This window comes from Strongylocentrotus purpuratus, unplaced genomic scaffold (assembly GCF_000002235.5).
Source record: "Strongylocentrotus purpuratus isolate Spur 01 unplaced genomic scaffold, Spur_5.0 spur5_scaffold_11, whole genome shotgun sequence".
Lineage (NCBI taxonomy): Eukaryota > Metazoa > Echinodermata > Echinoidea > Camarodonta > Strongylocentrotidae > Strongylocentrotus > Strongylocentrotus purpuratus.
The window spans coordinates 15623362-15646722 of NW_022145596.1; the positions used below are offsets into that span (position 1 = coordinate 15623362).

The window sequence follows — 23361 nt, forward strand, 5'->3', positions numbered from 1 at the left end:
ACCTATATATCTGAGGCAATAAGCCATGCTTAATTAATCCAAAGTCATTGTGAATATACGTACTCCACATAAGATGATGTCATCAAGTCGATTGCAAGTTTTTAGGTCGAAAACTTCTGCTTTTCAAAGCTTTGGCTTTTGAGTTTTCAGAGAGCTGATACTCCTCTGACAGACACTACAATGGCATATAATTGATATTATTATAATCTATGGCTTATAAGCTTTCCGTTGAAATATAATTCATCCATTTCATTTTTCAATTTAGAGTTGTCGTGGTCGAGTGGATACGTCGCCGGACTGTCGATCGCAAGGTCCACGGTTCGAGTCCCGCCGCGGCACTAATGTCCTTTGGCAAGACATTGATCTACATTTGCCACACTCAACCCAGGTGATGTAAATGGGTACCTGGCAGGAATTAATTCCTTGAAATGCTGGAGCGCTGTATAAACGGCTGCTAGGCTAAAGTCGGGGTAATAATAAATGTGCCTCAGAATAGAATTATCTAGATAGATGGCGCTATAGAAATGCCTATTATTATTATTATTATTATTATATGGTCTTTAACTTCAACTAAAATTACAGCTAAGGAAGATGGGGGTTTTGAAAATCACAATTCCAACGCTTCAACATGGTTACATTAAAAGCCAGACTTTTGTGATTTAGATTCACAAGAGTGTCATGCCTTCAAAATGAATTCATAACAACTGCTACAGCAATAAAGTTTTTGTGCATGATTGTAACACTAACTTTTCACTAGTCACATACCTTGAACAAGATATATATATATTGTGGTATACATAAGTTTCAACAACTTACATCTCTGAAAAAAGCAATGTAGTAGAGGGAAGAGTAGCTGTTGACAAACTGGAAGGCAAAGAGTTTCACGATGAGAGCATTCTCGTATGTACTCTTTGTTCTGTGGTTCTCTGTGAAGACATAAAGAGAGGGGAAAAACAACATCTTTAAAGCCAGTCTGTACTAGTTTGGCCAGAGGGGATAAGACCTCCCTGCAAGGTCACTGACAGGTGGTTATCTCATCAAATCTGCTCTCAATTAAGATAAGAAAAAGGGGTAATGGGGGACCAACAGGCATTGATTAGGCATTGTTGGCTGTATAGAGGGCACAAGTAGCTACAAGTAGTGCAATGGGGCTTTAAATATTAACTTTCATTCCAATCTAGACTGGATTTAGTCATATAAGATAATGCTAAAGTTCTTGTGAAATGGAATAATTGAGAAATGGCCCATTTTAAATCCACATCTTGAATGAAATAAAGAATATTCTACTTACCCCAACTATTCAGCTTGAGAGCTATTTTTTCATATATCTGAAAGAAGAGAAAGAAGAAATATTGTCATTGCCTACATCACTTTGGTTATATTTGAGAAAATATACAACTTTTATCTACAGCATTACAATGTTCGGCAATAAATATAGTAAATACCCATGCAAATACCTATGCAAATTATTTTTTTTAAAGGGTATTGGGCATTGCTGATTGGCAAATTATGTATTCTACTACAATCACTTTCTTAATAAAGATAACAAGAAACACAGCTCTGCCACTATGAATTACAGATTATGCTTTACAGATCTTTTATTTCTTCATGTTTTAGTGAATATAGAACAGCAACAACATAACAGAAAAATGATAACTACTGCAACACCTTGTGTGAAGTAATGATTATGAATAATATCAATAGAAAAGTTCTGGCTTCCAGTTAAAAGAATTTTGTTTTGATAATTTGATATTCTCAAATTTAATGTGTCATTTTAGCTGAATGGTATAGAGTATAATGAAAACAACATCAACAACAAATAATATGAGAAATGTAATTAATAGGTGAAGGAGAGGTGATATGATTGATGTTTTAACAGGAGTATATGATACACAACATAATTTGTTTTATATGGCACAGAGGAGGTCTCGAGGTCATAAAATGAAACTAGACAAATAGTACTCTCAGTTTAATATGAGGAAGCATTTCTTTAGCAAGAGAGTTGTGCATTTGTGGAACAGTATTCCTGAATATGTTATCTCAGCAACTTCTGTAAACTGTTTTAAGAATATACTAGTCAAATACTGGTCTAAAAACCATGATCTTGTCTTTGAGCCTGTATAAGCTGATAATTGATTTTGCAAGTTGGCACACATTTTTGTCCTTTCCCACTTATTTAATTATTTAATTTGAAAAGACAAGGATAATGTATAACCACTGAAGAAGACATCTATGATCGATGAACAGGCATAATCCTATAGCATCGCTGGATTAAAGTAAAGTTAAAGTAAAGTTAAAGTAAAGTAAAGGAAGTCAAAAGGAACTTACTTTTCCCAAGATGAGAATGGAAATTGAGTTCAGAAGAGAAGAGATCAAGACAGAGACGAGGAGTTGAACAAGACTGTCCGAGTCGTAGAGAAGAGCCTCCGTGAAAAGTCTGTAGATAATCACGCTGATCACGCTCATGATAACCAGCAACGCCTGCGAAAACAACAGAGAAATCAATTTATTCCGCATTGAATTATTCAAATGATTAATAAATGATGCAATTGTTTAACATGCTGCAGGGGCAATAGGCCAATTTAGTAATGTTGCAAATTTAATGGATACATCTTTGTGAAGTGCCTCTATACAAATTATTTCATTCACCTGTTCAGAATAATGGTATTTCAAAAGTATATAAGAATGCAAACTGCACATTATGTGCTTTTAGGTAGGCCAAGCCATAATGTTTTTGCTACCTAGCGACAAATACTGTATGCAATTCGCATTCTGGCTATTGAAATACAATTATTTGGAACAGTTAAATGACATCACTTGTATCAAAGCACTTCACAAAGACATATGCATTAAATTTGATTACATTATGAAAATAGCCTATTGCTATGTGGTAGGTTTCTGACACTAATATTATATTAAACTTCAATCACAGACCCAGCACTACTCCTGACCTAAAACCCAATCATTATCATACCAATAACCATGCAAGCCTTAATTTGATAAAATAGAGCTTGAAACAATTTTTTCTGCCTTGTTATGTTGTCCAAGGGTTCCATACACAATCATGGAAATGATTATATAGCAATAGATTGTACAAAAGTTCTCTTTTTTTCCTCATTTATCATTCTGAATAGTGTTAAAAAAAATGCTGGAGTAGCATGAGTTCTGTACAATATCAAATTTGAAGCAGAGAAATGGCATGACCTAAAATCTGGCAGTCATAATTTAACAAATCCTATATGCAAGTACTTTAGTGACAAACTTCACCAAATTCAGCTAAGAACAGTTTGTTTTGTCTGAAAAATCATCTTAACTTTAATTAATTGTTTTTATTGTACCTGCAAGAAGTAAAGAACCCTGGATCTTACCATAAATATGAGGATGCCAAAAGACGTCATGAATTTCAAGAAGCTTTTGTAGAAAGGATAGTACCAGTCTGGTAGGTCAGATACAGGATCCTGTTATACGATTCAAGAAAACATAGCAACAATGATAAGCACAGAAGGTTAAAATAAATATATAGGCTGGTATTCATAAAAGCATACTTACTTTAGTCCAGGGGGGTGTTTCACAAAGATCATAAGTTGAACTTATCTTTAAGTTGCACTAAACAATTATGGAAAGCTGTTAGCATCTTTGAAAATATTTTGTAAAAGTTATTTTAAAAGGTATAAAATATTGATTCAAATCATTCATATTTTCTATTATCAAGGAGATTTCATGTTCTTGATGTGGAATTTATGAAAAGTCTATAATTCTTGAATTTTTGCTTTTAAATATATTCAATTTTAGGGCTACAAATGGCTCTCCATAATATGTAAGTCCAACTTAGAGTTAAGTTTGACTTAGGATCTTTGTGAAACACCCCCCAGATTCAAGTGAGTAGAGTTAATCCATTGATTTTATCCAGCATGAAATGTCAACCTCTTCATCCCATTCAAAAAATCACCATCATAACGTGTAAATCAATGAAGAAACAAAATTAGGTCCATACAAAATAAATTCATCATTTTCAATTCCTTGATTCAGGTCATTCATTCTCTTGTCACAAAATTATGGTAATTTGCACAGAAAATTAAAAAGATATAAATCAAAAGAAGACAAAAATTAAATAAAATTAAAAGTGAAACATAAACCTGCTGCTCCATAAATCGGTTAAAAGTAATACGTAAGTAAGTTTTGGGAAATTTTGAAAATTGGGTGGATACTGATTCTTTACAATTTTGATATATTTGGATGCCCCTGTGGATGTATTATAAGCACTAGAAAATGTATCCCCTAAAACACTTCTGCTTTCGAGAAAAATAGAATATACAAATTTACCGGCCGTACAATGGTAGCTGCGACCGTAAAAATCTCAGAATATGTAGTTGTGATATATAATTTCCAAACGGGAATAGCTAATCGGTCGATTTTAGTCAAGAAACATTGTTTTATAGCTTAATTAATATCTTGACCTTGAGAGGGAGCTAAACAAAATAAAGAGTTTATTATTAACACTTTAGACTCGATTTCAACCGCGACAACGATCACTGAATATTGTAAGATCGCGTATGCTTCCAATATGTTCATTTGAACCAAATTCATGACCCCATACCAAAACTTTGTATTACCTTTAAGCCAGGCTTACAAGCCATTATCACATTTTTCGAAGAACATACTTCCTATTTATTCAAATAACACATAAATAGATTCTGACATTAACACTGAATGGAGGAAAAATGTGTACCCTATTACATTTTTTTTTCCATTTCTAAATATGATAAAAACGGGTAAGGTTTAATTTCAATCAAATAGTGAAAATTTAGAGAGTTCAACGTTTAAATGATTGTTTTTTTGTCAGCAGTATCATGCCTGGTCGAGTAGGAATTTTATTTCGGGTTAAAACATGAATGAGGAGAATATGAGATATGAAATCAGTACCAATTGTACCTTTGCAGTACATAAGAACCATAATACCACATTGTCATATTGATGCTACTTATTCTCTATTTATAACGGAATCATTCAGAACTAGAAGGATGTTAAACTGCGCGCAGTCGAAAATGATGCCTCTGCCATAGAGCGAACGGACGGATGACCCTAAAACATAATGCCTCCAGCTATTTCGTTGCGGAGGCATAACATTCCAACCATCCAACCAGAACTGTATATTAATAGCCCTGAAAATCCCCCAAAAGTGACAAACACACAATGGCATTTACAAAATCCATCACATTTCGTAATAATTCTTGTCAAGCATTTCCGTATTTAGTGATTGCTGGGTAAGCAAAGAATAGTGCTGAATGCTTTGTACCATCTTGGATGTATTGCTCTTTTGCCTTTATACATCAAACTTTGATGTAAGTGATGCGTATTCGGATCTTCCAAAAGCAAGGTAAAATATATGTTCTACTACAGAGTTTATTATATGAACACTGCAAGACATTTAAAACTGTTTTAAGTTCCTTTAACTGAGTACTTGAAAATAAATCGAGGGCACCATACTACGTGTCACTTTCTGTAACAGATCTTTTTTTCAAAGATGAGTACTAGAATACTAGAAGCTATTGACAAGCGTTTATTTTGTAATTGCATTATTTGATATTAATTGTGATGTTTTAAATATATCATGAATGAAATATGATAATAATGATAATTCTTTTTCAATTTTTTAAATTCTATTGGTGCTATGATATGAGATCTATAACACAATCAAATAATCTCCCTTATTTTAGCTTCAAAGCTCATGAAAATTTCACAGCATATACAAAATGATCATACAAGGGTTCAGTGACACAAAGACGTAGTCCATATTTTGCCAAAATGAGTATTTGATATCAAAATGTTCAGAAAATGTCCATCTAACACAAAGACTTAACTCCATCCAACATGATGTCAATGGCTAGTGAGAGATAGACTTCACTCCTTAAGGCCCAAATTCTCAGTGACACATAAACCACCTTTGCTCAAAATGGCCAAAATGGAGTCACTGACCCCTTCAATATTATTCTTTAAATAAATTTGTATTAAAAACTGTGAGGTATTTTTCAAAGATATATGTATTTTTCTATTTCATAGGTTGGTGAAAAAAGGCTTTTTTGGGGACTTTGGACCTTAAATTTAGAAATTCCGAATTTGGAATAAGGAAGTTTATAGAAATCGTTTATGCTTTAATAACAGGAAGGTGGTTTGGAGAGCTATTTGTTGAAATTGGGCATAGGTGATAGAATATCTCTTTGTAAGTAATTTTGTTGCAGTAATAATAAGCTGCCAGTTACCAAATGTCGTTATTTATCTGATCAACCTCTTGAGTTATGTTCACTATGTAATCTTAAGGTAAAGGGTGATGAATTTCATTATGTTCTGGTGTGTCCAGCATTCAATGATTTTCGTTAGCAGTACGTTAGGAAATATCATTACAGTAGACCTAAAGTAATTGATTTCATCAGTTATTCAATGCAAATTCTGTTAAGCAGTTAAATAACCTTTCCAAATTTTGTAATATCATTATGTCAAAGTTTACATAATTTGTTTTGTCCTTTTCATACGTTCGACTTTTGGTTTAATGTGTTTACAGTGATTCTCAACCTTGAAAAAAGCCTTTTCCCCTTTTTCAGTGAGAACATCACAATTATTCTCAACCTTGTCTAAAAATGATTCTTCTCAATTACATCACAATAATTCTCAACTTTGACTCCCACTTTTCCAGAAATTTATCTGAGTGAAAGCTATGGCTGAACGAGCCATCAATGATCCTATACATGCCAATCTGGAATGCCCTCTCTGTTTTACCATCTTTGAGAAAGCGACACTTTTGACTTGTGGACACACCTTCTGTCAGAAGTGCCTCATAGGATATGACATGGGTCATCAAGACATAAATCACATGATCTGTCCCTTGTGCCGAAGACAGACCCCATTCGAGGAAAATCGTGTGCAAGGGCTTCCGCAGAATGTTACTGTGAATGCTCTAGTAAGTGATATCCAGGCCAATATGCTTCCGGAGACAGGATTGGCACAGCCTTGGGCAGCAGGCCCAGCACAGCCCCAATCACCTACAATCATCAAGGAGGTAGACCTTCCTGGAGGGATAAGGGGTATGACAGGCATGGCGCAAGACACCGTTGTCGTAGGGTATGGAAGCAGTTTTCCTGGAGCTGAAGCCATCAAGGTCTCAGGAGATAGAAAGCCTTACTTGAGTAGTGACGTCGGCCCTGTACGAGACATCGTCATCCTAAACGACGGACGAGCCGTTGTATCGCACGGTTTTGAGGATATAAAGGCTTACAATTCAGAAGGTACTTTGATGTGGGTAATCCCATTTCAGCAATTGGCAAAGGAGTCATTTTTCTCTACTCTGTACAAAGACAGCCAAGACAATGTCTACACTGCCAACGGCACCAACAAAATCAAGTACTTTAGAGTCCGTGGCAAGGTCATTACACCTCATTCCGGAGTGATCACCACTGGAACAGTACCCTGCAGACAGATCTGTGTAACGCAAACCGAAATACTGGTCATCAGGCCGTTAAAACCCAGTAGTTTGGCATTCTTTGACAAGGAGGGTAACGCGGGGAGCATCGATCCTGCAAGATACGAAAACGAAGTTCTATGCGCCACAGTGGACGCCCTGGACAGAGTGATCATCGGGTATCTTTCTGCACTTGGCACTCTGACACTCTCTGTCTGTACGCTTACAGGGTTACATATCAAACACCAGTACTTCCTCAGCGAGCTTCAGTTGTCCCCACCGAAACAGATCTGGTGCTACATGATATCTCTAACTCCAAAGCTCCTAGCATTTGCCCATCTGGACAAAAAGCTCTACTTCATCAAAGTACCCCCTATCCCCAAAACATAGAATTGCACCATGTGAATACAGAGTTAGTATAAACAACAAACTGCATGTACCATGTACCCGTTTGTACTCAATAAATTACAGGCTTACTATTCACAATGAAAACAGTATCAGGTGGTGTACCATAGGGGTCATTCCTGGGCCCACATTCATTCATACATTATAGAATGAATTTTACATCTGTTCTTGTAAACTGTTATTATTTCTTTTTGCTGATGACTCAATGTTTTCCTCTCACAAATATATGTGTTAATTATGAAGATATAGCAAACTGAAACTGAAAACTCCATTGCTTTTAGAGACATAAAAACATGGAATTTAGTTTATGGTACTTGGTAAAATTATGCTTTCGGATAATGATAGGACTATAATCTGAAAGTGATCATAATTATTATATTTTGTATTATCATATCTCTTGTAATAATCATCTATATAAAAATGTGTTTCTAAAAGAAATGTTAACTAGGTCAAAAAAGATTACTTCTTAATTTGAATGTGTATGAAAAGAATTGAATATGACATATAGAATATGGTGACAACATATTTTATTATTCAACCCTAATAAGGCCGGGGGGGCCATTATGTCCCCCCCCCCCCCCCCTTCACGATTTTTCCAATGCATATGAATGCATATGGATGGCGCCCCGCCGCTCGCTGACTTTTTTCTTTCGAGTCTTGTGCAACTTTTAAAACAATTTTTTTGAAATCGGACCTACGGTTACAAGGCCACGTGACCTTTTGTCTTTGCATGTCACCCCGAAAATCGCTCATTTTCTTGATTTGTGTACAAAACATATGGAAAAGTCATTTTTCCTAAAAACAGACTAAACTGGGTTATTGGGTCTTTTTTAAAGTTTAGGTGGTTGTTTTGGGAGTCAAAATAGCTGAATTGTAGTAAGAAATAAAATAAAACAACAAAAACAATGAAATACATAAGTTAAAATAAGAAATTATCAAAACAAGGGATAACATAAGGAATAAGCTGGCTCTTCTGTTATTATTCAGAATGGTCTAGTGAATATATGTAGTGAAAAAGAATGCTTAAATATGAATAATATATGATTTATGGGTAAAAATGTGATTTTTATGACTTTATTTGCATTAATTATCATAAATATGCAAATGAGTGTATTTTTAAAAATATTGAAATTATCATATTATTCTATACGCTTCACTTGACATGCGTGCAAATTTTCACGGCGATCGGCCACTTCGCGGCTGAGATCTTAAGGGGGGGCCATAATGCCCCCCCCCCCCCCCCCGGCCATACTAAGACCTCAAATAGCCCGGCCTTATTAGGGTGAAATGTCATACCGGTAACTGAATAATTACATGTATTATTTTACAATTATTTGAAATTAGTTGTTTAGTTCATTAGAATCAGTAATTAATATGAAGATTGCCAGAAGTATTGATGTCTTATATTTGTGCATGACTTGAATGTATGTCATAAAGAAATGGCTCCATACCGACAATGTGACATCATATACCGTATTTGCCGGCGATAAGGGTGCAGCGCCGTATAGGCCGCACCCCCGATTTTGATGTTTGAAAAAAAAAAGAAGAACGAAAAAAAAAAAAAAAAAATCTTTTGCCAAAGTCGGGAATCGATCTCTTGCGTACATATGTTGATGTGACTAAAATCACTGCCTTAAACCATACACTGCAGTTTTCTGTGATGTAGTCATTGAAATGGATTGAAAATGGCGACTTTCGCGTGCTGGATGCTTCGCGTCAGCTCCGTTAAATGGGCCCTTCTTTTACTTTTGCAATGCATTGGCACGAACTTAGATAAAAAAAAAACCGCAGATGTTGTTTTTGGAAGTTTATTTTCGTCTTCATGTCAACAATGCAAGATAAAATTGTCGGGAAGATGTGTGGAAATGTATAGTTATTGTACCGTTCGTAGATCTAGTCCCATATGTACAAATTCGTGCTGGTTTTCACTTCTTTTTTTTTCTTCTTTTTTTTCTGTTTCGCCGTAAAGGCCTCACCCCGACTTTTTGATATTTTCTCTTCCAAAAATACTGTGGCCTTTACGCCGGTAAATACGGTATTGCTGCTCTATGCATTATCATTGCAGCGATAGCTCAGTCGGTAGAGCAGTGGTCTCATAATCTAGTGACCCGGGTTCGAAATCAAGGCGATGCGCTAGTGCCCTTTGGTAAGGCATTAATCCTCATAACCAGGTCCCTCGGAGAGGACCTAAAGCCGTCAACCGTCTGGCTGCTTACTTACAAGCATTTATGCTTTCTTAGCAGTCAGGTAAAATAACCACCACCACCTCTACATACGCACGTCTCACATACAATGAAGCTCACATAAATCATTTCCAATTGTTAGTGCACGTAGTATACGCAACTGTGACAAAATGTTACATGAACCCTTTAGACAAATAGTTTATTGCTACATTTAACAACAGAATTTTTTCATACCCCTTATAAATTTGTTTTTGGGGTGTTTTTCTTAACTCAAGAATGAAAGTAAGTGAACTGGTTAAATTAGGGCCTTTGTTGAATACTTTCAGATGTAAGCTTTAATACCGTATGCCACATTCTCAAGAAACCTAAATCGAGACAAGTGAATTTTCCACATACTTAACCCGTTGACTACTGAATTGTATAAGTCCCATAGGCTTAACACAGGGACCACCAGGTTCCCGTAAGCAAAGGGTTAAAAGTATAATTTAGTTGTTGACTGTATGTTATTCATTTATTATTAGGTTTGTGAATTACATGCTAATGCATGTACATTGGTATATTTCATAAACTTATATTTTTGTTAGTATTTGTAGAAATGCTTAAGAGAACTACTATTTTGTGCAAATATACTTCTAGATATCTATACTGAAACAAATCATGCAATTCAACTTCCATTCTTATGTTTTGCATTTTAAAAATCCTGTTTTTTTAAAGACTCCATCTGATGGAAATACAGCTTTATTTCAATGGAAAGCTGAATGAACATACAGTACAACAAGATTGGAATTGGTCACTTGACAAATGAGGTGGTCTGTTTGCCAATATACCAAAATACTCTACATATACATACACGTAAAGAAGAAAATGGGATTCTCAAATCACATCTTGCAATTAAATTATCGCCCACATTTGATTAAACTAGATAGATCTTTGAATGCGCGTAGACGAAAATGATGCCTCCGCCATAGAGCAAACCAAAAAACAAACAAAAAGTTTGATTGTATTCCATTAACAGGTTCTCAGAATATTGTGACTACAAGCTATTTTTCATATACATGTATGCAAGGCTCAAAATACATGTGGGCGATGGGCGCCCCCGTGAGCTACACAATTGCCTGTCAGATTGCTCACGGGAGCGATTGCAAAATAAATCGCCCCTGTGGAATTATAAAATAAAGATTATCTTTTCTGTTATAACTTAGAGCTCCGTAGGGGCAGCGAGGGCATGCCAATAATTATTGTTTTTAAAGCTCCGTACGGGCAACAAAACCCTGCCGATAATTAATGTTTTCAGATCTCCATAGGGGCAACAAAACCTTGTCGATAATTATGGTTTTTAGCTCTCCGTAGGGGCAACAAAACCTTGCCGATAATTATTGTTTTTAGATCTCCGTAGAGGCAACAAAACCTTGCCGATAATTATGGTTTTTAGCTCTCCGTAGGGGCAACAAAGTCTTGTCGATAATTATTGTTTTTGGATCTCCGTAGAGGCAACAAAACCTTGCCGATAATTATTGTTTTCAGATCTCCGTGGGGGCAACAAAACCTTGCCGATAATTAATGTTTTCAGAACTCCGTATGGGCAACAAAACCTTGCCGATAATTATTGTTTTCAGATCTCCGTATAGGGGCAACAAAGTCTTGTCGATAATTATTGTTTTTAAATCTCCGTAGAGGCAACTAAACCTTGTCGATAATTATTGTTTTTAAATCTCAGTAGGGGCAACAAAGTCTTTTTGAACATCACAAGTCGGGGTTGACTAATGATGACTATAATATCGGCAAAACTTTTGTGGATTAAAATATTGTGGCCGTAAACGGTTTGATTTTGAAAAGGGCGTTCCGGCCAGTGAGAGGGGCATGGCGGCAAATTGCCGATTGCCGGTGGGTAATTCGAGCCCTGAGGCTGGTATTCATAAAAGCATACTTACTTTAGTCCAGGGGGGTGTTTCACAAAGATCACAAGTTGAACTTATCTTTAAGTTGCACTAAACAATTATGGAAAGCTGTTAGCATCTTTGAAAATATTTTTGAAAAGTTATTTCAATAGGCATAAAATATTGATTCAAATTTATGAAAAGTCTATAATACTTGAATTTTTGCTCCAACTAAGAGTTAAGTTTGACTTAGGATCTTTGTGAAACACCCCCCAGATTCAAGTGAGTAGAGTTAATCCATTGATTTTATCCAGCATGAAATGTCAACCTCTTCATCCCATTCAAAAAATCACCATCATAACGTGTAAATCAATGAAGACACAAAATTATGTCCATACAAAATAAATTCATCATTTTCAATTCCTGGATTCAGGTCATTCATTCTCTTGTCACAAAATTATGGTAATTTGCACAGAATATTAAAAAGATATAAATCAAAAGAAGACAAAAATTAAATAAAATTAAAAGTGAAACATAAACCTGCTGCTTTATAAATCAGTAAGATAGGTTAAGCCAGGCTTACAAGCCATTATCATATTTTTTGAAGAACATACTTCCTATTTATTCAAATAATACATAAATAGATTCTGACATTAACACTGAATGGAGGAAAAATGTGTTCCCTATTACATTTTTTTTCTATTTATAAATATGATGAAAACGGGTAAGGTGTAATTTCAATCAAATAATGAAAATTTAGATAGTTCAACGTTTAAATGATTTTTTTTTTGTCAGCAGTATCATGCCTGGTCGAGTAGGAATTTTATTTCGGGTTAAAACATGAATGAGGAGAATATGAGATATGAAATCAGTACCAATTGTACCTTTTCAGTACATAAGAACCATAATACCGCATTGTCATATTGATGCTACCTATTCTCTATTTATAACGGAATCATTCAGAACTAGAAGGATCTTAAACTGCACGCAGTCGAAAATGATGCCTCTGCCATAGAGCGAACGGACGGACGACCCTAAAACATAATGCCTCCAGCTATTTCGTTGCGGAGGCATAACATTCCAACCATCCAACCAGAACTGTATCAATATAGCCCTGACAAACCCCTAAAAGTGACAAACAAACAATGACATCTCCAATATCCATCACATTTCGTAATAATTCTTGTCAAGCATTTCCGTATTTAGTGATTGCTGGGTAAGCAAAGAATAGTGCTGAATGCTCTGTACCATCTTGGATGTATTATTGCTCTTTTGCCTTTATACATCAAACTTTGATGTAAGTGGTGTGTATTCGGATCTTCCAAAAGCAAGGTATAATAAATGTTCTACTACAGAGTTTATTATATGAACACTGCAAGACATTTAAAACTGTTTTAAGTTCCTTAATTAATTGAGCATTTGCAAAATGAATCAAGGGCTCCATACTACATACTACTAGATCTTTTTTTTTCAAAGATGAGTACTAGAATACTAGAAGCTATTGACAAGGGTTTATTTTGTAATTACATAATTTGATATTCATTGGGATGTTTTAAATTCACCATGAATGAAATATGATAATAATGATAATTCTTTTTCAATTTTTTAAATTCTATTGGTGCTATGATATGAGATCTATAACACAACCAAATAATTTGGAATCAGATTCTTAAACCATGGTCATGAATCTAACGGCAGAAAAAACAGATAATGCATCGACATGTATGTCATACAGATCGAGATGTAGCAAAGTCCAAGCATTTACTATGGTAATCAAATACAGGTGACTGTCCAAAGTATGTACATGTACAGGTATACGCCCAATTAAAGACTAAATATGTATTTCATGCACATCTATTAAAAATCAATATCACTTTTTACATCTAAACTCATGGTTACAGGCGCAGGTCTAGGGTGCAATTAAAACCCTGAAATTTTTTAAAAAGCTTTTGAATTTGTAACAGCTACCGAGGCCCTGTTCGAAGAGAGGAGCAAAAAACGTCAAAAATTCACCTTCGTGTATCTCCCTTATTTTAGCTTCAAAGCTCATGAAAATTTCATAGCATATATACAAAATGATTATACAAGGGTTCAACGACACAAAGACGTAACTCCATATTTTGCCAAAATGAGTATTTGATATCAAAATGTCGAGAAAATACTCCATCCAACACAAAGACTCAACTCCATCCAACACCCCATTGAAGTCAATGACTAGCGAAGCATAGACTTAACTCCTTAGGCCCAAGTGTTCAGTGACACATAAACCACCTTTTCTCAAAATGGCAAAAATGGAGTTACGTCTTTGTGTCACCGACCCCTTGAATATTATTCTTTAAATAAATTTGTATTATAAACTGTGAGGTATCTTTAAAGATATAGATATGTTTCTGTTTCAGAGGTTGGTGAAAAGAGCCTTTTTTTTCCAGAGATAAATAAGTCCAGGAAGTGTGAATATGCACAAAATTAAAATTTTACTAGACTTTAAACTCCAGTCTCACTCTTGGGTTAAGTAATCTTTGGACCTTAAATTTAAAGTGATATTGATTTGCAAAATTGGAATAAGGAAGTTTAAAGAAATTTTTTATGCTTTAATAACAGGAAGGTGGTTTGGAGAGCTCTTTGTTGAAATTGGACGTAGGTGATAGAATATCTCTTTGTAAGTAATTTTGTTGCGGTAATTAAGCTGCCAGTTACCAAATGTCGTTATTTATCTGATCAACCTCTCAAGTTATGTTCCCTATGTAATATTAAGGTACAGGGTGATGAATTTCATTATGTTCTGGTGTGTCCAGCATTCAATGATTATCGTTAGCAGTATGTTAGGAAATATCATTACAGTAGACCTAAAGTTATTGATTTCATCAGTTATTCAATGCAAATTCTGTTAAGCAGTTAAAGAACCTTTCCAAATTTTGTAAGATCATTATGTCAAAGTTTAGATAATTTGTTTTGTCCTTTTTCATACATTTGACTTTTGGTTTAATGTGTTGTTGTCGTTTTTGGTATCAAAGTGTAAATGTATATACATGTAGTAGTGTAAGTACTGCCAGTTGAGACATAGGGTATTATATATTTTTTGAAGTATCTCTCAAAGTTTGCCTTCATTTGTTTGCTTTCGCACAGTTAATTGTATCCTAGCCCCGCGCCTGGTTATACATGTTTTTCATAGAATAGGCTGAAGTTACACACTCCTTAAGATTCTTGGAACAGAAATTAAGGATACAGAAATGTCAAATTAAATTTCTTGGTTACATTACCTTCAATAAAAATTCTCCTTCAAACCTGGAGGACTTCAAAGTGATTCTCAACATTGAAAAAAGCCTTTTCCCCTTTTAATTACATCACAATAATTCTCAACTTTGTCTTTGAATTTTTCTTTCATTTTTCCAGAAATTTATCTGAGTGAAAGGTATGGCTAAACGAACGGTCAATGATCCAATACATGCCAATCTGGATTGCCCTCTCTGTTTTACCATCTTTGAGAAAGCGACACTTTTGAATTGTGGACACACCTTCTGTCAGAAGTGCCTCATAGGATATGACATGGGTCATCAAGACATAAATCACATGATCTGTCCCTTGTGCCGAAGACAGACCCCATTCGAGGAAAATCGTGTGCAAGGGCTTCCGCAGAATGTTACTGTGAATGCTCTAGTAAGTGATATCCAGGCCAATATGCTTCCGGAGACAGGATTGGCGCAGCCTTGGGCAGCAGGCCCAGCACAGCCCCAATCACCTACAATCATCAAGGAGGTAGACCTTCCTGGAGGGATAAGGGGTATGACAGGCATGGCGCAAGACACCGTTGTCGTAGGGTATGGAAGCAGTCTTTCTGGAGCTGAAGCCATCAAGGTCTCAGGAGACAGAAAGCCTTACTTGGGTAGTGACGTCGGCCCCGTGCGAGACATCGTCATTCTGAACGACGGACGAGCCGTTGTATCGCACGGTTTAGAGGAAATAATGGCTTACAATTCAGAAGGTACTTTGATGTGGGTAATCCCATTTCAGCAATTGGCAAAGAAGAACGACATTGATTTTTTCTCTACTCTGTATAAAGACAGCCAAGACAATGTCTACACTGCCAACTGCACCAACAAAATCCAGTACTTTAAGGTAAGCGACAAGGGCATTACATCTCAATCCGGAGTGATCACCACTGGAACAGCAAACGGCATGCAGATCTGTGTAACACAAACCGAAATACTGATCATCAGGCTGATCCAAGCAAATCCCCATAGATTGGCATTCTTTGACAAGGAGGGTAACGCGGGGAGCATCATTCCTGCAAGACACGAAAACGAAGTTCTATGCGCCACAGTGGACGCCCTGGACAGAGTGATCATCGGGTATTTTTCTCCACTCTTTGGCACTCTGACACTCTCTGTCTGTACGCTTACAGGGTTACATATCAAACACCAGTACTTCCTCAGCGAGCTTCATTTGTCCCCAGCGAGACAGATCTGGTGTTACATGGTATCTCTAACTCCAAAGCTCCTAGCATTTGCCCATCTGGACAAAAAACTCTACTTCATCAAAGTACCCCCTATCCCCAAAACATAGAATTGCACCATGTGAATACAGAGTTAGTATGAACAACAAACTGCATGTACCATGTACCCGTTTGTACCCAATAAATTACAGGCTTACTATTCACAATGAAAACAGTATCAGGTGATGTACCATAGGGGTCATTCCTGGGCCCACATTCATTCATACATTAGAGAATGAATTTTACATCTGTTCTTGTAAACTGTTATTATTTCTTTTTGCTGATGACTCAATCTTTTCCTCTCACAAATTATTATATGTGTTAATTATGAAGATATAGCAAACTGAAACTGAAAACTCAATTGCTTTTAGAGACATAAAAACATGGAATTTAGTTTATGGTACTTGGTAAAATAATGCTTCCGGATAATGATAGGACTATAATCTGAAAGTGATCATAATTATTACATTTTGTATTATCATATCTCTTGTAATAATCATCTATATAGAAATGTGTTTCTAAAAGAAATGTTAACTTGGTCAAAAATGATTACTTGTTAATTTGAAAGTGTATGAAAAAAATTGAATATGACATATAGAATATGGTGACAACATATTTTATTATTTAAATGTCATAACTGAATAATTACATGTATTATTTTACAATTATTTGATATAGTTGTTTATTTCATTAGAATCAGTAATTAATATGAAGATTGCCAGAGGTATTGAATGATGTCTTATATTTGTGCATGACTTGGATGTATGTCATACAGAAATGGCTCAATACCGTCGGTGACAATGTGACATCATATACCATATTTGCCGGCGATAAGGTCGCAGCGCCGTATAGGCCGCACCCCCGATTTTGACATTTAAAAAAAAAAAGAAGATCTTTTGCCAAAGTCGGGAATCGATCTCTTGCATACAAATGTTGATGTGACTAAAATCACTGCCTTAAACCGCTCGGCCATGCCGCACTGATACCATACACTGCAGTTTTCAGTGATGTAGTCATTGAAATGGATTGAAAATGGCGACTTCGCGTGCTGGATGCTTCGTTAAACAGTCCCTTCTTTTACATTTGCAAAGCATTGGCACGAACTTAGATCAAAATCTATTGGCAGATGTTGTTTTTGGAAGTTTATTTTAGTCTTCATGTCAACAATGCAAGATAAAATTGTCGGTAAGATGTGTGGAAATATGTACAAATTCGTGCTGGCTTTTTTTTTTTTTTTTTTTCTGTTTCGCCGTAAAGGCCGCACCCCGACTTTTTGATATTTTTTCTTCCAAAAATACTGCGGCCTTTACGCCGGCAAATACGGTATTGCTACTCTATGCATTATCATTGCAGCGATAGATCAGTCGGTAGAGCAGTGGTCTCATAATCCAGTGACCCGGGTTCGACACCAATGGCGATGCGCTAGTGCCCTTTGGTAAGGCATTAATCCTCATAACCAGGTCCCTCAGAGAGGACCTAAAGCCGTCGGCCGTCTGGTTGCTTACTTACAAGCATTTATGCTTTCTTAGCAGTCAGGTAAAATAACCACCACCACCTCTACATACGCAAATCTCACATACAATGAAGCTTACATAAATCATTTCCAATTGTTAGTGCACGTAGTATATGCAACTGTGACAAAATGTTACATGAAGCCTTTAGACAAATAGTTTATAGCTACATTTAACAACAGAATTATTCATACCCCTTGTAAATTTGTTTTTGGGGTGTTTTTCTTAACTCGAGAATGAAAGTAAGTGAACTGGTTAAATTAGGGCCTTTGTTGAATACTTTCAGATGTATGCTTTAATACAGTATGCCGCATTCTCAAGAAACCTAAATCGAGACAAGTGAATTTTCCACATACTTAACCCGTTGACTACTGAATTGTATAAGTCCCATAGGCTTAACACAGGGACCACCAGGTTCCCGTAAGCAAAGGGTTAAAAGTATAATTTAGTTGTTGACTGTATGTTATTCATTTATTATTAGGTTTGTGAATTACATGCTAATGCATGTACATTGGTATATTTCATAAACTGATATTTTTGTTAGAATTTGTAGAAATGATTAAGAGAACTACTATTTTGTGCAAATATACTTCTAGATATCTATACTGAAACAAATCATGCAATTCAACTTCCATTCTTATGTTTTGCATTTTAAAATCCTGTCTTTTTAAAGACTCCATCTGATGGAAATACAGCTTTATTTCAATGGAAAGCTGAATGAACATACAGTACAACAAGATTGGAATTGGTCACTTGACAAATGAGGTGGTCTGTCTGCCAATATACCAAAATAAAAGAAGAAAATGGGATTCTGAAATCACATCTTGCAATTAAATTATCGCCAACATTTGATTAAACTAGATAGATCTTCGAATGCGCGTAGACGAAAATGATGCCTCCGCCATTGAGCGAACCAAAAAAAAAAAGTTTGATTGTAATCCATTAACAGGTTCTCAGAATATTGTGACTACAAGCTATTTTTCATATACATGTATGCAAGGCTCAAAATACATGTGGGCGATGGGCGCCCCCGTGAGCTACACAATCACCTCCGTCAGATTTGTTACGAGGGCGATTGCAAAATTAAAAATCGCCCCCGTGGAATTATAAAATAAAGATTTTCTTTTCTGTTATAACTTTCACACAATATTGAGTTTCAACTTTCAAACCTTAAACCAATGAAAACTATGGACGTTATATTTTAATAGCGTGCAGAATTTCGATGGTAATCCATCCATCGGTTCTAATGATAATGCAATCACAAGCTATTTTTGCATACATAATGAGCCCAATGACCTTATGACCCAAAAATCTAAATACTGGTAGTTCATTGGCTCTGCAAGAGACATACTATCCTGAATTTGATGGTAATCCGTCCATCGGTTCTAATGATGTGATCACAAGTTATTTTTGCAAACACAATGAGCCCTGTGACCTTTGACTGCGTGACCCCAAAATCTAATCAGTTCATATTGGCTCTGCAAGATACATACATGACCTAAGTTTGGCAGGAATCGATCAAAAGGTTCTTGAGATAATACAGTGTATATTGAGCTCTTACCGGTCTCTCCTTGGTACCATAGAACTCTGGCCTGTCAGGTTCAGACATATCATAGTTATCCACATCCCATTCATAGGCCAGCTTCACTCTCTTCCTCTTCCAAACCTCCTGGAATATTGTACCTACAAAGGTCAAAAGGTCAAAGGGCAAATTAAGTATACATTATGCACCTTGTCATGTATAAAAAAAAACGTCACCAATTAATGATTCAAAAGGAATGTAAAACGGATAATACATTTACAAATTAAATATGAAGTATGAAATATGACAAATAAAATTTGAAGTATTGAGGCAAAATAGCCATGTAGTGCATGCACATTAGATACATGTAGCACTGAATTTAAAATGGAAGGTAAAGGTAAGTTCAGCCAATTTCATAATTTCTGCAGAGTTGGTTTGCTTTTGATTTCCTGAAAACAAAACAGAAAATGATTCAACGCAAAAATAAATTCAAAAGAACTTAAAAGGGTAGACCTTCACTTTTATCGCATGGAGATCGAAGTTGCACCAGTTATTTGGATGATTTTTGCACTTCACTTAAACAGAACTTAACAAAACTTTCAAGGTTAAAGGAAAAACAATTTTTCATCAATAAATAATGGAAAACATAGGTGTAAAAATCATTTATCAGAGAGTTAGTTTTGTCTTCAGAAAGTCTTTGAAAATAATCACAACTGCAAAATGGAGAAGGTTAAGAGGACTGCTACATGTAAATAATCGAGGGGATAAGTAGGTATGCAATCTGATTTCAAACTTACCCCAAAGACATATAACGAGGGCATAATATGGAGTCACTTCTGAGTCAAAAGAGTTCTTGAACACTGTCAAGCCTGCATCTGTAATCCTGTATACATTCAAAAATAAAAGATTTGGACATTAAAAAATAAAAAAGTATTATTATTCCCACAACAATAGGTCAATTTAATCTCCTGGGTACTAATATTAGAATGCATGCAAAGAGATTATTTAAAGAATATAACCTTTCTCTTGCGTGGTAATCTGTATATTTAATTTTGCAATCTTAACATAAAAATAAAAATTTCATGAAGTTGTTCCAACAGCTTCCATTCCCATGCTGATATGAAAAAAAAATCAAATATAAACATTGGTTTGATGCCCTTATTTTGTATATATATATATATATATCAAAAAGCAATTCCTGATCTGGAAATATCCATCGGTAGACAGGGGACAACTGTCCACGAGCATATTAACTTGACAAGGGATAATGTACTGCTCTATACATGTATATCAATGCAGGGGAAAGGTGTGTGTATGTGATACTGGCTTCACAACAAATTAAATAAGCTCAAGAAAGATTACAAACAGTCCTTTTAGGACTCCCCAATCCTCTCCCCCCCCCCTCCCCCCCCCCCCCCCCCCCCCCCCCTCTCTCTCACACACATGGTGCAACCGTAAGCCTACTGTATATCTACATCACTATGCAAGCCGATACTTATAAGTAGCATCTAAATTTAATAAATAAGGGTTGAAATAGGGCTTTGCCAAGAAGGCAGAGACAAAAATGTCATCAGACATCCATTATTCAGACTTTAATTTTTGTGCCATTTTAATACCGGTAGGCTAATGGTATTTCTATAATTAATTGGGCAATTACACCTAGGCAGCCTGCCCATTGTACTCAATCATGCAAAATAACAGAGATTTGTCATGTGCAACAGCCTGTATCCTTTGGTCATTAATTAATAATTGCTTCTTTGTTATTCTATAAGATTGAATGATTTATAAGCTCCTTTGCTCTGTTATTGTGGTAGATCGAGCTACATTAGACATAAATCTCGTAAACTTTACTTTTGACAAAGCATGGTCATCAACAGCGGTCCATTAACCCAAGAGCATATTTCAGAGCACCATTTTACAACGTATAGTACTCTACAATGCCTCTACCCTATCAATTAAATTGAAAATTGGTCTCTGACATTATACGCATGTGTCTTTATCAGCTTGAGTTTGCCAAATAACCCGCTATTTTAACTATCTCGATCCTCTTCATCAGCCCTCAGTTGCAACTAGCGGGATATCCAGAGAAATCTTGATCTTGTTTTAAAAATGTCCCGCTATTTAGGAAATAGCGGGCTTAATTTGCGCCTGTCCGAGCTAGTTTGTGATAAGCGTATCGGTCTGGTGAGGACACAACTTCGAGCTTCGGCATAATATCCCGAGTCTGAAAATAGCGGGTTATTTGGCAAACTCGAGCTGATAAAGACACATGCCTATAATGTCAGAGACCAATTTTCAATTTAATTGACAGGGTAGAGGCATTGTAGAGTACTATACATTGTAAAACGGTGCTCTGAAATATGCTCTTGGGTTAATGGACCGGTCTACTAACAAATTCAAATTGCTTGAGGCTTGCCTGACATAGCAACATGGATTCCAAGTGTTGTAGTTCAGCTATTAAAAACAGGTTAATGGAATACCTCATCACTATAGGTCCCCAGGAAAGAAACGTCCACAAATTTTAATATAGGCTCGTAAACCGGTCCATTGCTTGGGGCTGGATTTCATCAAAGATATAAGCTTTAATTGCTATTAGGTTTTAGTAAAGAATTTGGTTGGTGCAGAGTATTGACATGCAGGAGAGCAAATGCCACTGGAGCACATGTCTTACAACATTCTCATAGTAAAATGGGATACTCGCATGGTAAAATGGGACACTCACATGGTAAAATGGGACACTCACATGGTAAAATGGGAAACTTGCACGGTGAAATGGGACACTCACACAGTAAAATGGGACACTCACACGGTAAAATGGGACACTCACACGGTAAAATGGGATACTCACATGGTAATGAGAGACTCGTCTTCCAATTGTTGAGTGAGATTTGCTAATAGACTCTCGTCCGATGCACTCAGATTATAAAGGCTCTTATTTGCCTCTAGTTCTTCCATCAGGTCCCGCTGCTTTCCTTTATCATCCACCATGTCTTGGTAATTTTCAATGCTACAGGGTGGGGGAGGGGAGTGGTAAATGAGATGAAGAAAATAAGAATGGGTCAAAACATTCCTATTCTTTATTCTGATTACTTATATACTTATATGTACATGAATGAGTATAATAAAGTAAAGTAATTCAGATTTTTAAAACTGAATCATTCAAATTTATTGAATGCCGGTAAACGAACCATGTAGAAAATACCATGGTTAATTTACAGGCTTAAAAGTCATAAACGTTAAAAAAATTAATCAAAGATATAACGAGTTGGGGGTTTAGTAGTTACCTGAGGAAAAGACCATAGCCCCAAATTGCCAGCCCCATAAGCATAGGTATCCAGAGATAGGTGGCGAACGCTCCTGCCCACGCAAAGTAGAAAGCGATCTGCTCCCCGTAGTAGTTCCTGATCTTCCACAGCGGTTGGTACTTGGAGAATCGCACCCACGTTCTTTGCATATCCTAGAGTAGTAAGAAAGGTTTGGATCAATTGCTTGCTTGAAGATTTACCCAACAAAAAAGGAAAAATTCAAACTTCTAAAACAGTTTTCAGAGCTTAAAATTTGCATTTTCCTCTGATGTAGTATATGGACAACCAGCAAGTAGGAGATAAAGAAGAGAGAGTTTTAAAAAGAGAGATTTTAAAAAAAAGAGATGAAAAAAAGAATATATGCAAGGAGAAGAAAGACAAAAGAAAGGAATTTAGGAAAAGGAGCATGAGAATAAAGGGGGGAGATAAAGAATGTTTGACTGGTAGCTAGATTTTACAAATATAACTATGATAAGGTTAGTTTTTATTGCAGTTGAGGCTCAAAGGGTATTTTTTTTGTAATCCTGATTATCAAAATGTTTCTTTTCTATCACTGAGACATTGATGCAACTTCAAATGACTAACCCCACCCCCCCCCCACCCCCTCACAAAA

The 23361-nt window shown here is 36.0% G+C and overlaps 1 protein-coding gene across 3 annotated transcripts in view; it reads right to left on the bottom strand.

The window, feature by feature from the left end:
• The window catches only part of LOC587178 (anoctamin-4), a 46701-nt gene that overhangs the window by 10530 nt on the left and 12810 nt on the right, over nt 1-23361 (bottom strand). For all 3 annotated transcript variants that reach the window (XM_030980768.1, XM_030980767.1, XM_030980769.1), the window contains 8 exons: nt 22728-22900; nt 22292-22450; nt 20241-20326; nt 19483-19604; nt 3369-3458; nt 2329-2481; nt 1292-1328; nt 817-926 (listed from right to left, as the gene is read on the bottom strand). In XM_030980768.1, coding sequence (XP_030836628.1) covers nt 817-926; nt 1292-1328; nt 2329-2481; nt 3369-3458; nt 19483-19604; nt 20241-20326; nt 22292-22450; nt 22728-22900 — 930 coding nt within the window. The remainder of the gene's footprint in view (nt 1-816; nt 927-1291; nt 1329-2328; nt 2482-3368; nt 3459-19482; nt 19605-20240; nt 20327-22291; nt 22451-22727; nt 22901-23361) is intronic.